The sequence below is a fragment of the Microtus ochrogaster genome, chromosome 5, assembly GCF_000317375.1.
Source record: "Microtus ochrogaster isolate Prairie Vole_2 chromosome 5, MicOch1.0, whole genome shotgun sequence".
Lineage (NCBI taxonomy): Eukaryota > Metazoa > Chordata > Mammalia > Rodentia > Cricetidae > Microtus > Microtus ochrogaster.
In genome coordinates, this window is record NC_022012.1 from 23074012 (window position 1) to 23088582 (window position 14571).

The following is a 14571-nucleotide window of genomic DNA, read 5'->3' on the forward strand; positions in this document are numbered from 1 at the left end:
TCAAACACCTTTATCCTTCTTTTCCTCAATGAGGTTGTTGGGATTTTTGTGCCTTCCTCAAAATGCTGGTGAGAGGATTAAATAAATCTAGATAACACCCAAAGATGGAAGACCTCAGATTACTGATCTGAAACTGGAAAGATTGTGAATTGTCAGTAGGACAAAGTTTATCAAAATAACTAAAACTACTGAACCTTTCCTGTGGATGCTGGATGCCACGATTCTTTTCCATGTCTACCAACACTGACTGTGAAGTGCCCCATATGGTCACTCTCTCTATTTGTATACTTGCCAGGATCATTGGCCGGAAGGACATCTGCTTTTGTTTCCTTTGATGTCTCCTCTTCCCTTTAACTACAGCAATCTCCATCCTCTAAGTCCCCTGGTCTCATTCATCTAATTGGAGCTCACTCTCAGCATCCATTCCTGGAGGAAGGCTTCCCTAGACTCTATGCAGATCAGCACCCCTCACCTCATACATTTGTCATATCTTGATTTGCCCATGGTATCCTCACAGTGTTCATTCTACAAGAATGTGTTCAGTATCTACCCAAGCGGGTACAACACATTGTCCTGAGAGACAGATAAGCATGTAATCTGGACACAGCAGGTAGATTCCCCGATTCCACAACCTTTACCTTCAACTTAGGACTTTCCCTTCAAGTTGTTTAGTTTGATACACGTCTTCTCTTCCTTAATTCTGTAAGATCCTTGGACCTAGGAACCATGTTTAGCTATTTCTCTATAATCTGACATAGAGATTCATACATAGTAGCTGATCTAGAAGATTTTGTGGATGAATGAGTATGTGACAGTAAGGCAAGATCAAAAGTTGGATTAGTGATACTAAAAGTCCAGCTCTCAGAGACTAAGATGGGAAAAGCTGAGAGAAAGGGTGTGTCCCACAAGGACTTAGTGTGCAGCCTGTGTTGTTTCTTAGCTGACTGGCTTAGGAAAATTCTCTCAATGAGCTTGGCATTATTATCCATGATGACCCTTTGAGTAAGGTGTCCTCTGTGGTCTCCTCAAAGTTACTCCTCTCCACTCTGATACTAAGACAAATGGACATAGATTCAGTCATAGAGAAAAACGGAAGTGTCTAGTTGGCCCACCCTTTCTGTTGATCCACAATGTTTTCCCAATCCTCAGTTGACCATAAACATACCTAATTATAACTACAAATGGTTGGAATGTGTAGGACTACAACACAGGGTCTTTTCCTAGGCATCTCACTTACTGAGCCTATAAAGTATCTGCTAAATTTCGCCTGGTTTTCTGTGTGTGGAAACAAGAACTAAGAGTGAGGACTCAAATCACCCTGGCTTGTAAGCATCTGAACTGTGACCAGGGCCTCAGTACTTGAGTTCTACTTTAGTTCAGTCCATGGAGGATGCTTGTGGCCAACTGGTATGGAATCACATATCAAGAAGTTGCTTAGCTCAGCCATCTCCTATACCAAATGCTTCCTTTTCTAACCATCTGCCCTAAAACCATCTCCAGTGAGGTCAAACTTTCACACCTACAACCTGCATGTTCATTCTTCCCAGACACACATGCAAAGCCTAAGTATGTAAACATGTCAACTCTGCCAAGCTATGGGGTCTGCTTCTGTTATTGACAGTCTCCTTTGACTGCCTCTATGGTCTCAACACTTCAGGCTCATGCTCACACATGGCTGTATTTCTGAGTGGAAAAGCAACAACCAAAGAAGGATTGGATAGAAGCAAGTTTAAAAACTAAAAGTATGAAACAAAACAGAACTGCAAGATTATGGAAAAAGTGGGTGGGGGAGTACACTAAAAGGAGAAAAATGACAGAAAGAAATAGTGGATGATCACCCCAGTCAGTGCTTGGTGACAGTAAACAAAGCCTAGTCAGTGGATGATCATCCCAGTCAGTGCTTGGTGACATTGTGTGCAATGCTTTGTTCTCATCATACTAGCCACCTTCCTGTCCCAGAGCCGCAGGGACAGAGCCTCAGGCAGAGGCCAACTCAGACAGCACATTACATCACCCACCTTCCTTGGACCCAGGCACCCTGAGAGCTGGGAAAGGAGCAAGATGCAGAGCAGTAACCAGCCAAAGCTTGCAGAGCCGAGGTCCAGTGCAGCAGACAGGCTGTGGTGCTGTCTGTGGCTCAGAGCTCAGCAAAGGCCAAGAGCAGAAGAAGATGGGTGCCTTGCTTGCTTCCTCTCTGCCTCTGTTCTGAATCTGAGACACAATGGGAATACAAGACCCTTTCCAAATGATGGTGACTTAGTTAGGGGTTTTATCACTGTGAAGAGATACCATGACCACTGCAACACTTAGAAAGGAAGACATGTATTTGGGACAGAGGTTTAGCTCCACCTGCAGCCTGTAGCCCTTGAAGTTTCGTCAGCCCTGTGTTTAGCAGGAAGTGTCAGCTTGCAGGCCACATTTTTGTCTCTCGTGGAAGTCACTTTCCAGCAGTGTGCCAAACAACTCTGCCTCCTCCAGGCCATGAGCAAGAAGCCCTGTCCCTCAGCCTCAGGGTGTGAAGAGGGGGGATGTGGGGCCTGACTGCATCCAGTACTGCAATATGATATGCTTTATGAGACACACATATATATGCACGCATTACTGGGACGTGCAGGAGACAATGGCAGCGATTGTACACAAAGCCAAAAGAGAGGGGGGTGATGTAGGAAGAAAAACAGATATCTCAAATGTCATCTGTGAAACTGTAGGAACATAATTTATTTATATTAAGAATTAAGTATCGGGCATAGGGGCAACTCATTGGAACAACTCACCACGCGTGAGCTGTCATCACAAACATTCCGGTTAAGGAAATGTCTGTGTTCTAGAATGTCTCCTCAGGTAAGGTATCAGTACTCTCTCCACAGTGCCGCCAATAGTCCACCAGACAGCTGCTAGAGACCCAGTCACCAAGCCTCAGTTTCTTTTTAGTGGCTGTTTCTCTGCAGTTAATCTGCACAGCATACTGGTCTCTAAACTCAAGTTTCTTCAGCTGACACTAGCAGTAGCGAGCTCCTGTCCAAGCCACTCAACAGCACCTGTGAGCAAAGCCCTTGGTGTCCAACACAACCAGGATTCAACCTCCCTGTCCACTCCATGCCCCGAACCAATGCCTCTGTGCTCACACTGCACCCTGCACAATGCCCCTTCCATCACACCTTACCCCATATTATGCCCCTGCCTTTACATCATGCCCCTTCCTTCATACCATGTCCTACACAGTGTCCCTGCCCTCACACCCTGCCCCCCAAAACCCTGTTTCTGTCTTCTCTTTCTTTTCATTATCAAAGCATCCTGAACAGCGCTGCCTACTCAAGTGGCTCCAGGCCCATTATAAGGAGTGAACACAGGGGGAGTTTGGCTTCTCTCCGGCAAATGCCCCAAGGCCTGCATCATCATAGGATTCTCAGCCTTTACTTCCTCAAGTCCCAGGATCTCTCTCCTTATAACACCAAGATTCATCTCTTTCCAGAGCACCCCCCTGCCACTCCCCTCCACCCTACCTTCCAAAACTTGCTTCTGAGTCCTGTGATCACAAGGAGATGATTTCCTTCTTATCGTTCCATCTTGTCTGTTCCTGGCTCCCCTCCACAAGCCCCACAAATCAGTCTCAAGGGAGGGCAACAGTGAGAGCTGGAGAGGTCACCCATGTCTTCAAGAGTCATAGGAGCTGCCTGTCTGGACCTGCATGAGATTAACGCGAGGAGTCTTAAAAATGCAAATTTGTGAGCCTTAATCTGGGACCACTTAATCAAAGCCTTGATGAATGGCCCTGGGGATGGGACTCGTAAGCAAGTTACTTAGGGAATCCTAGGCTCAGGGAAGGGTGGTAGCCACAGAGTGAATCCTACTAACAAATCTGTACCTTTAAGGCTCTTGATTGCCAAGCTGTAACCCACTTATTCCCTGGATCCCTAACAGAACCAGCTGCTACTTCTTCCTCCCTTGGGTCCCCCCCAATTCAGCCTGTGCGTTCTCTTCCGCTGCACCCTCTCACTAGAACCGTCACCCTTGTTTTTATTCTTCTATTAACCAAGGAGCCTTGGCCAATGGACTCCACCCTCCCTCGCCACGGCTGCCTGCTAGCCAGGATCACACGCTACAAAATGCATCTGACCAGGGTGCTCCTCTTCCCACGGGCTTCCTTCTTTTTAATACTCCCTCCCAAATGGCTTGCCACACACCCCAAAGGGACCTTGTCATTTCAGTGGCTGAAGATTCTTGCCTACCAGAGAAGCTTGCCACTGAGGCTGTGCATATTCTGAGATCAACCTGTCTTACAACCTTACTGATTGCCTCTCCCCTCCCTGCTACAGACACCTCACCAGGCGGGGCCCTGTGTCCTCCAGATCCCATCAGCTAAGGCAATGATCAGGATGACTCCCTCAGTGCATCACTGCTCATCTAGTCAACAAATGTCTTATTGGTGCCTACTGTGTTCTGATAGTTACACCAAGGATGAGGAATGAGTAGGGACAGAGCTTCTGACATTGTATAAACAGATATAGAGTCCATCATAATAAAATGTTGAGTTCCAGTCTCGAGGAATGAAAAATCTCTAAGTGTCAGCCACACAAGGCCTTGAGAACCTAAGAATCCATTGCCTTGAAGTTCTTATTATTTCCATTTCATAGAAGAAGAGCCCAGAGCTGGAAGGATGTAAATGGTCTGACTCAAGTCCCGCAGGTAGACATGCTACCACGCAAGCAGCAACACCAGACTTAATTCCACGTTGCTTTCCAGCCTATATGTCTTGTAGCTCTTCCTGCATGTTGGAGGGTCACATGCACAAGCTTTTGCCCTCTCTTCTGCCTGATAAAGCCACAGTTATCCTCCAAGTATGTCCTCTCTGGCAGCCCATTTGCAGAGCATTTCTGAGTCTCCCTGAAGAAGCAATCCCTCATCCTTAGTTTCCTGTAGTGGCATGCCCGTAGGCACGTCTTCTGTTTGTGTTTGTTTCTGCACTTAGAGGATGTAGCACCATGTCTGGCAATAGTCATTGCCCAGCAAATGTTGGTCGAATTAGTAAATAAATCTTCCAGTCAACGGGGGCATCAGTTACAGCTGCTGTTCGCTTAAAATCCTTTGCCAACCAAAGGGCAGCTACATCCTCAAAAGGACACTTAGTTCTCTCCCTGCAGGGAAGCCATACCATTATTTCTCTGATTTTCCCTTACATTCTTGCCAATCTCACAGCCAGATTCTAATTGGAAATGTAGCCCTCCCCCCATGTTCCTTCTGAAGGAGACTGCATCAAACATTCCAATCCACTCTTTAGGAAGACATCCTTGCAAACGCATCCAGCGCTGCATATCTGTCCATTTCCTGCTGATAACGTATATGATTTTTTTTTTTTTTTTTTTTTTTTACAAATCCACAGCTTAAATCCAGGTGGGAGAGAATGAGTCAGAGAGAAATACCATTGCTTTTGGCTGATGACAGCAGCATAATCATTTATATTTTTCCCAACCTGCAAAATGTCAACATATTAGGAGAGGGGAAAATGCAGACATTTCACATTTCTTTCCTGATGAGGTTCCTTGTCACCGCCTGGCACCCCACCTCCTCTCTGTGAATCATTGACATCTGGCTATTAGCCTAAGCATCTCGAATTTAACACTGAGCACCCGGGGTGTGCTGATGTCAGCACAGGCACACAGCTTAGCGTGTCTTCTCTCTCTCTCTCTCTCTGGTTTGTGAGAGGAGCCTACAGATATGAATTAGCTTCTGACACTGACTTGCTAAGCCGTTGTCTTTTGTGGCGAGGAGGACGGAACAGGGCGTGAGAAGAGAACAAAACAAAGATGGCCGCTGCTTTTGCCACTTTATCCGCCCTTCGTAGTTTACTGCAAAACCTGGCTAATCTCACTTGTAAAACAACACGGTGCCGGTGCCGGTGTTGGCCGCGGTCTCCACTGTAGTTAAAGACAATGGAGAGAAAGTTCTTTGAAGGGGAATGTGCGTTCATCAGCCAGCACTGCTGAAAATAGGTTTATGTTTCACCAACAAGTACGCGCACACATCCTCTAATTAGATTTCCCTGCTCCTCTTTTAATCACCGCGAACATCATTATCCTTTTGGTTCCTCATTAGGAAGGTCGTGCGGTTCATAATCGCGCTCATAAACCCATCCAAATTTCAGAACAAACTGTAGCTCCTTAGATTTCAGATATTGCCTTGATCTCCTGTGTTAGCAACAAGTTCAACTTGCCTGTGGGGTTTGTTTCTTTGTGCCTTTTTTTTCCCCAAGGTGTTCACCCTCCCACCTGCCATTTTAATAGAATTTCAGCTATTATCCTGCCATTATTGATGAAAGATGCCATATATTCAATGCAATTTGTAAAGAGAAAGGGAAGCCAGCAGCATATCCCAATGCCTTCACCGTATGTAACGTACCCTACATTGTTAAGCTTTGAGACCTCATCTGAGGCAGATTCGTGTCTGGAGCATCACGTTTGTTTCTGAAAGCTTTGGATGAATCTGGGCACTTTGTTAGCAGCTGACAGTCTGGGCAGAGGTGAGTCACCCTCGAAGGCAGCAGCGCCTATCTAGTCTACAGGTGGCCAGGATGGTGGCCCACTTCTAATTTTGTCAACGTGGCCTAATTCCAAGAGACATCACCAATCAGATTTAATACTTGGCAGTCCAATACTTACTCATTCTCAGAGGTAGCCCCTACTTTTGCTTTTTGGTTTCTTATGTGTCATTGTTGGCTGATCATCAAGTCTATGTATGTCCTAACTAATCTGGCCGTATAGTATATGCCAGTAAATCTTTCTATCATCTTGCCATCTCTATAATCTGTCTCTTTGTCGTTGCCTTTCTAGTTCTTTTTTCTGTATGTAAGTGTGTGTGTGTGTGTGTGTGTGTGTGTGTGTGTGTGTGTGTGTGTGTGTTGGCGGTACTTGGGTCAAACCCAAGGGGTTGTACATGCTAGGCAAGCATGCTACCACCAGGCTACAGCTCTAGCTCTCTCTCTCTCTCTCTCTCTCTCTCTCTCTCTCTCTCTCTTTGTGTGTGTGTGTGTGTGTTTATGCTAAAAACCAACTTCTGCTTGTCAGCCTATCTGTCCCCTAGGTGTGGTTCCATTCAGAGTTTGTTTTGTGCCTTTGTATTATCATTTCAGCTTTGATTTTCGGAGATGCTCAACTTTAGGCATGAAGAAAGCAATTAATTTCAGCATTCAAAAAGGGTAAAGGAGGAGGGGATGGAATAATGGAAAGGGCATAATTACACGTTCTCACTGTCAATTTATCCCTGAAAAGGATATTTAATGAAGCTTGGTATTTGTAGCAGCTATTCTCATTGAACTGAGTCATTGTTAACTGTAAACAGAGATGATTCCTTAAAGGCAGCATTGGCCTGGGGGAAGAATTGGACTTCTCCAGGCATCTCCTCAGCATGGTTGCTCTTCAGTAGAAAGCTTTCTCCTGTGGACAGCAGCCTCCCTGAGACCTCGGGAGGAATAGACTCACTTATTAGCCACAGCCAATGTTGTTTTTGGTTTGTAGTTGGCTGCCTTTGAGCAGCTGGCATTTCCAGCAGGATTTTGTTATTTAAAACAGGATCCCCACACAGAACCACCCAAGGACTGATCACCTTGCCTGTACTCACTCTTTACATAAACTTAGCAATTAAAGACTATCTCAATTGACCCCCAGAACGACCTTACAAGGTAGAAAAACCACTCTTTCCCTATTTTATACATTAAAAGCTCCCCTGCGGGAAAGCTTGACTGTTTTCAATCAAATTCATCCTACTTGTGGGGAACAGAGGCAGAAACAAAGGTTAGTTCTTCCAGAATAAGTCTCCTTATGACTCTCCAGTGAGCTGGGTGTTCCTGAGAAGCAAGGGACTTGGGGTTAATTGTCTCAAATGGATTTCTCCCTAGAATCTGTGAGGGTTTGGGGAAAAAGAAGAAGAATAACACAGATTTGATAATTCACATCTGTAATTCCAGCTCTGAGGTAGAGTTCAAGGACTGCCTGGAAGACAAAAAGATTTTGTCAACACAGGCTTAGTTAGGGCTTCTACTGCTGTGAAGAAACACGTGACCAAAAAGCAAGTTGAAGAGGAAGGGCTTTATTTGGCTTACATTTCCATATCATAGTTTACCAACCAAAGAAATCAAGACAGGAACTCAAACAAGGCAGGAACCTGGAGGCAGGAGCTGCTGCAGAGGCCATGTAGAGGGGGAGCTGCTGACTCCCCATGACTTGCTCAGCCTGCTTTCTCATAAAGCTCAGGACCACCAGCCCAGTGATGGCACCACCCACAATGGGTTTGGTCCCCCATCAATTACTAATTAAGAAAATGCCTTGTAGGTCTGCCTACAACACAGATCTCATGGGTGCTTTTTTTTTTTTTTTTTTTATCTGAGTATCCCTTTTCTCAGATGGGTTTAACTTGTCAAGTTGACATAAAACTAGCCAGCACACCAGGCAACTTAGAGAGCACATGGCTCAACAGCAATTTAAAACAAGAAAAACCAAGTTGCATGTGGGGTACACATCCATGACATAGTGCTTGACTGACATGTACAAAGCCCTTGATTTCATTCCCAGTGTCAGAAGAAAAAAAAATTTTAGAAACAGAAAGAGGCTGTGTAGAAGCCACTAGAATATAAGTTCTTTGGAGGCAGAGTATATGACTGTCTTTTGAGAAAAGAGCATGATATAGCAGACATTTGGCAAGTACTGTGATCTCTCTGAGGCTGACCTGGGACCCCTATTCTTTCCTTATTGGCTCTTTGACTCTGGACTTGGGCCACAAAGCTTGGTTGTGGGTCCTTTTCTCTCATCCTTGGTGCTCAGCACCCTCTGAATCCCTTATAGCTTTGGTCCCTCCCAACGGTGGTTATTCTGACCATTAAACTCCTCAGTACCAAAACATCATTCCAAGTTCAATGTACTTGTGAAGGGTCTAACTAATATGGCATTCATTCCAGTAAAGATATAGAAGAGGCCAGAGTACAAACCATCAATCCACAGCAACAGCCACCTCAGCTCCATGACTACTATGTCCCAGGCACTGTCTTAACCACTCAAATCCCATGCACACCATCTAGTTATTTCGATTTGCAACAAGAAAGCACAAAGTACCTCATCTAAGTCTACATAGATAGCAAGCCAGCATCAGGATGTAAACTTAAATTGGGCTGAATCAAAAGTTAAGAAGACGACTTACACTTGTGAACTATCAATGACTTTAGCCCAAATCTTTTTTAGACCTCATAGACAAGGTAGAGAGACCAAGGAGACAGACTGGGCAGAATATTTTTCTCTGTTGAGAGACTTGCTACCCATGTTTCCCTGGACCCGTCCCTTATTCCATCTTGTAGCCCTACCTTTTCTCCAGACCCTCTGCCTTTCTGCAGGCACATCTTGGTGCCAGTTTGCTGATCGGAACAAATAAAATTCTGCCATCAACTCCCAAATCTTAGAGTCTTTGTTTTAAATGAAAACTACGTTCCAGGCTATTTCCACTAATAATCAGTCTAACAAGAAAAAAAAAATAAATCAAGAAACAAACCTGAACTTTAGTTGAATGTTTTATCACATTTGCTAAAGTTAAAACTGGTGTTAGCTGCCCCGTACTTGGAGAAGCCTGTGCAGCTGGTACCCAAAGAAGCCAGAACTTAAGTAAAGATGTGTGTGGGGATTTTGTGAGCTCGGGGTGAGAAGTTTCTCCCGGTCCCTAAAGTGCAGTATGCCTCCCGATTCACCGAACTTATGTGTATAGGCAAAAGCCAATTCCATCTTAAGGGTCAAAGGTGAGCTCCAGCATAACATGGGTGCCCATCAAATTGGTTAAACTATATAAATCCTTTCCTTTTCCGTATTCTAGCACAAAGATTTGTCTAAATCAGCGAACGGTGGCATATAGGCACCTAGAGGGAGCAACCCAGTTCAACAGCTTTCTTTCCTTGTTTTCAGAAAAGCAGGGTTACTGTACCGACGCAAGTTAAAAGGCAGTTTATTGTGGATGTGTTTTTGTCTCATGGCCCTCCAACATAGAGGTCCATGGATCTGAGCCACTGCCTTCCCACTCTGAACAAAGCCTCAGAGCCATTCTGTAGAGTACCATTCTTGCTACTAGGACCAGCAGCCAAATCACAAATGTGTCCAGGATTTGTCTGAGGAAAAAACTGTTGGTTTTAATCTGTATCATGGTGGATTAGATTAATTATGGGGCTGCAATCTCCACTTTTCATAGAATGATTAACTGAAGGTGCTACGGTAGTAAATTATGATATCACCTGATACATCAAGCAGGTGCTTGTCATGCTTGTGAAATAGAAAACAACTCCCTGGAGCTGCACAGGAACTGGGGCCAAAAATGCAAACTGTAAGGTCTATAGATGTTTCTGAGCTTCTCGCTCTCTTAGGAGGGGGCAGTCATGCAGTGGTACCAAAAGTCACGTGGTGATACTTCACACTACCTGCCCATGGCTGTCTGGCTGCTGACCAGCTGTCCCTCCTAGCACAAGAGGCATAGTCTCCATGGGCTCAGAAAGCAGGAGTGGAGCTTTACAGGCCATCACATCTTACCTCCCCTCTATTTGCAAACAATAGACCCAAAGCATAGCAAGGGAGTCACTCTGCTAGGGAGCAACTGAAGCATGTAATCTACTTCCCAGTCCATTGCTCCCATCACCACATGGTGCTGTGGTTTCTGGAACCTATGAAGTTCTTTTCATCAGAGAGGAAGTAGGGTTGTCAGAAGCGAGGCACAGATTTGGGGATAGGGATTTGTTCTATTGCAGTTCCAGGTGTATGAGTTGTTTGATTCTAGGTAAGATTTTTTTTTAACTGTTCTGTTCCTCAGTTTACCAGTTTACCAATCGGAAATAACAATAGTGGATATATTTTGGGGGTTTGTTGTTATGGTTAAAGGGATTTAAATATGATTAACCTTTAGGCTCATGCTTGTATAGAACATAGCACAAATACCACATCTCTATTTTTTTCAGCATATCAATCATCCAATGCATTTCCTAAGTCATCCTCATGGTTTCCACTCTAGAATATTCAAAAGGAACACACTTATCATCCCCCATCCAGAGAGCCCCAAGAAACACTTATTTTTCTTTAGGTACCAGTTCCTCTCTCCATCTCTTACTTGTTTATGCTTTGCTCCAACTAGATCAGACCTGTTAGTGACAGACATTTCACGGAAAGGCTTAAGTCTACCTCCTGCCTCCTAGATGAAATACCCCTTCCTTGAGAGGAGCTCATGGGCTTCAGTTGTTTCCTACATTAATATCAACATAGCAGATGAGCTGAACACAAGTTTACATGTATATGTGTACATGCATGAACATGCATAACAAGTCCAATTATATATATGCATAGTTTTATTATATATAATAAAATATACTTTCAAGCAAAAGTACATATGTACATGGATACTCCTCAGTGTCCAGTCCTTCGTTTATAGGTTCAACCAACTGCACACTGAAAGCTTTGTGTTTAGACCAAGATATTTCTCAGTAGCATAGCAGTTGTCTTGCATATGTAAAGGTCAATCTCCAGGACAAGAAAAGCAGGAGGAAGAAGATGAAGAAAGTGGAGAAGGAAGAGGAGAGAGAGGATGACAATGAAGAGAATGAGAAGAGAGGGAGGGTGAAATATTATCTGTCTTGAATAAGTACAGCCTTCTTTTCTTGCTGTTACATGATAAGCAGTGTAACAACTATTTCCGCCGGGCGGTGGTGGCGCACACCTTTAATCCCAGCACTCGGGAGGCAGAGGCAGGCGGATCTCTGTGAGTTCGAGACCAGCCTGGTCTACAAGAGCTAGTTCCAGAACAGGCTCCAAAACCACAGAGAAACCCTGTCTCGAAAAACCAAAAAAAAAAAAAACCCAAAAAAAGAAAAACCAAAAAAAAAAAAAACCCAAAAAACAAAAAACAACAAAAAAAAAACCCAACTATTTCCATAGACCCACAGACACTAATACTCTAGGACCCATGTGACGTATACAGGAGAGTATAGGCAGGTTTTATTAAAGCACTTTGCATTTTGTCTTTGATCCTTGAGCATCTGCAGATCTTGGTGCATATAGTGGCTTCTGGAACAGGATGCTGTCGCTGCTGGAGTAAAGCTATGTATAATAGTGATACCAGTTAGGAAAGAAACACGTGAAGAGGTGCCCAAGACTTAGGAATCTCCATTGTTTATTCCTTATAAACTTACTTAGAAATAGCCTCTGAATTTCAGTTTTGAGGTCAGCTCAGACTACATTGAAAGACTTCTCCTCCGCGCCACCGCCTCCCATTTCCCTCCCCGTCCCCCAAATCTTAATAAATAAATAAATAAAATACTTCTTTGTCTACCCCTGACCCATCCCTGACATAATATAAGAAGTGCACTGATCTGCAACCTCAACATTTTCAAACTTATTACATTCTTTGGGCAAATACAACTAATTAGGGTGTGTGCTAGCTTGGCTAGGGGCCTGCAAATCAGGCTAATTTTCACAGATATATTTTGCCTCCATGGTTCCCACAGCTCTATGATAGAACCTGACTCCTGCTGATGTTTGTGAAAACACCATAGTAAAAACACAGAACTCAGCAAGCCAAATTTCAAGCTATCATCAAATAACTATGACATTTTAGTCATATAATTGCATATATTGTTACGTCAAGGGGAAATTCGTCTGTTTGGAAATCCTTGAGGGAGAAACAGCTATAGTCACATAGCTAAATGAAGAGTCCTGGAAACTCCTAAAAACAGAACTGAGTTTACCCTTTCCTAAGCAAGGCCATGACATAGACTCACAGCCAAGCCAATGACTTGGTTCCGGTCCAAGAAGAGCCTCAGCTCTTCTCAACGGCTCTTTGTTGACAGGTTAATTTTCCTTCCCAAAGAGGCAAGGGAGGCGTAGCTTGAGCTATCGGTAGAAGAGGCGTGCTGTCTGTCTGCTTGTCCTTCCCTTTGCCTCTAATTCTATGGAGGCATCTATCGCTCTGTGGCTCTCACTCCTTTGACAATGTGCAATTAGCTTTTTGGGAACTACATTTGCTTGTGAGCTACAGACTAGGAGCTTGCTTACGACTCCAAGTATTTGCAAAGATAGTTTATTGAAGGGCCCAAGAGACAGAGCTCAGCCCCTGCCCAGGTGCCCTTGGACCTAGGTGGGTGAGGGTAACCACAGTTGTTCATGTGTCTTTCTGAAACACGGCAAAGGGGCCTGACTCGTGACTCTGGGTTTTTATTTTTCTATGGAATGTGCATGACTCCATAGGGCCAGAGGAAGGAGAGAAAAAAGAAGGAAAATAAGAGAGAATTCTTCCAAGCTGGGCCTTCTGTAGAATGGTGGTTTATTCTGAGAAGGCAGAGTTTTGTTCGTGGATATTAGAGCCATGACTGGTGGCTGAGATATACCTGCTCTCAGTCTCCAGTTCCTCTTTCTTAGCAGTTTTGAGAGGGGCCTTCCAACACCTGAATTACACGCAGAGAGGATGAAGTCCACATCTGGACTTCTGTTAATCATAAAGTATCTCCATTCCTCTCTCCCCAATGCTTGTTTCTCACCCCTAGGGACCCTTTCCTTCACACCCGTATGTGTCTCCTTCCTGGTCTCCCTGTCTTTACTGGAATCCATTTCCATGGAAAAATGATGGTTTATCTTACGATAGAGCCCTGTCTGTTGCCCTCATCTTGGGCCTATGTGCGTAACTGGCTGTCATTAACTCATTCTGTCACATTTTCATTCTCGAACTTTCAGAGAAGGTGGTAGTTGTTAAAGCGACCCATAAACCCCTCTCTTCAGGGTTCTATCTTCCCACTGGGAATTTTCTGGCTCTCCAAACCCAGAAGGGTCAGTGGAGAGGGGTGGGATTTGGGATACTTGTGACAGAGAAGCATGACATGCACTTGTTTGCCAGAGATAGATATGGTGCCCTATAGGCTATGTGCTAATGAGTCTGTCTCTCTTTCTCCTACACAGGGCCTGGAGCAGTCATTGATGGTGTAAATTCCGCCTCTAGAGCACTGGCTTGTCTCTGGCTCTCAGGGACCTTCTTTGCCCACTTCTTCATCAAGTTTTGATAAGAAACCATAGGTCCTCTGAGCAACGCCTGCTTCTCCATATCACAGACTTTAATCTACACTGCGGAGGGCAAACCAGTTTGGGGTTCTTTTGGTTTATTTTTGTTCTTGTTGGCTCCCCCCCACTTTGGTTTGTTTCTGGGATTTTTCAAGTTTATTTGATTTTTGTTTTGTTTTTGTTTGTGTTTTTGTTTTAAAGAGTGGGTTGGGGTTGGGGTGGGCAGGGTTCTATCTTTTATTGGTGGGCCCCAAAATGGAATCTGTTCTTGCTACCTTGGCCTTCCTTTTCTCTTTTTCTCTTCCCACAACCATAACACACACACACACACACACACACACACACACACACACACATACTCCAAAAATTGGGCAAAAAGAATATGTCCCATGTCAAACACCCTGAAGGTATAACTTGACTCACAATGTAGTACACAGTAAGAGTTGCCTCTGCATGTCTTATTGTCTTTGTCTTTAAGCTTTCAGTTGTTTCCCTAGTTAAAAGTACATATCCTCAT

General features: G+C 44.3%; 1 protein-coding gene across 11 annotated transcripts in view; it reads left to right on the top strand.

Moving 5' to 3' along the window:
- Opcml (opioid binding protein/cell adhesion molecule like) overlaps positions 1-14210 on the top strand; it is a 1135312-nt gene extending 1121102 nt beyond the window's left edge. For all 11 annotated transcript variants that reach the window (XM_026779033.1, XM_026779040.1, XM_026779038.1 and 8 more), the window contains one exon: positions 13956-14210. In XM_026779033.1, coding sequence (XP_026634834.1) covers positions 13956-14056 — 101 coding nt within the window. In that variant the 3' untranslated portion in view covers positions 14057-14210. The remainder of the gene's footprint in view (positions 1-13955) is intronic.
- The last annotated feature ends 361 nt before the right edge of the window (positions 14211-14571 follow it).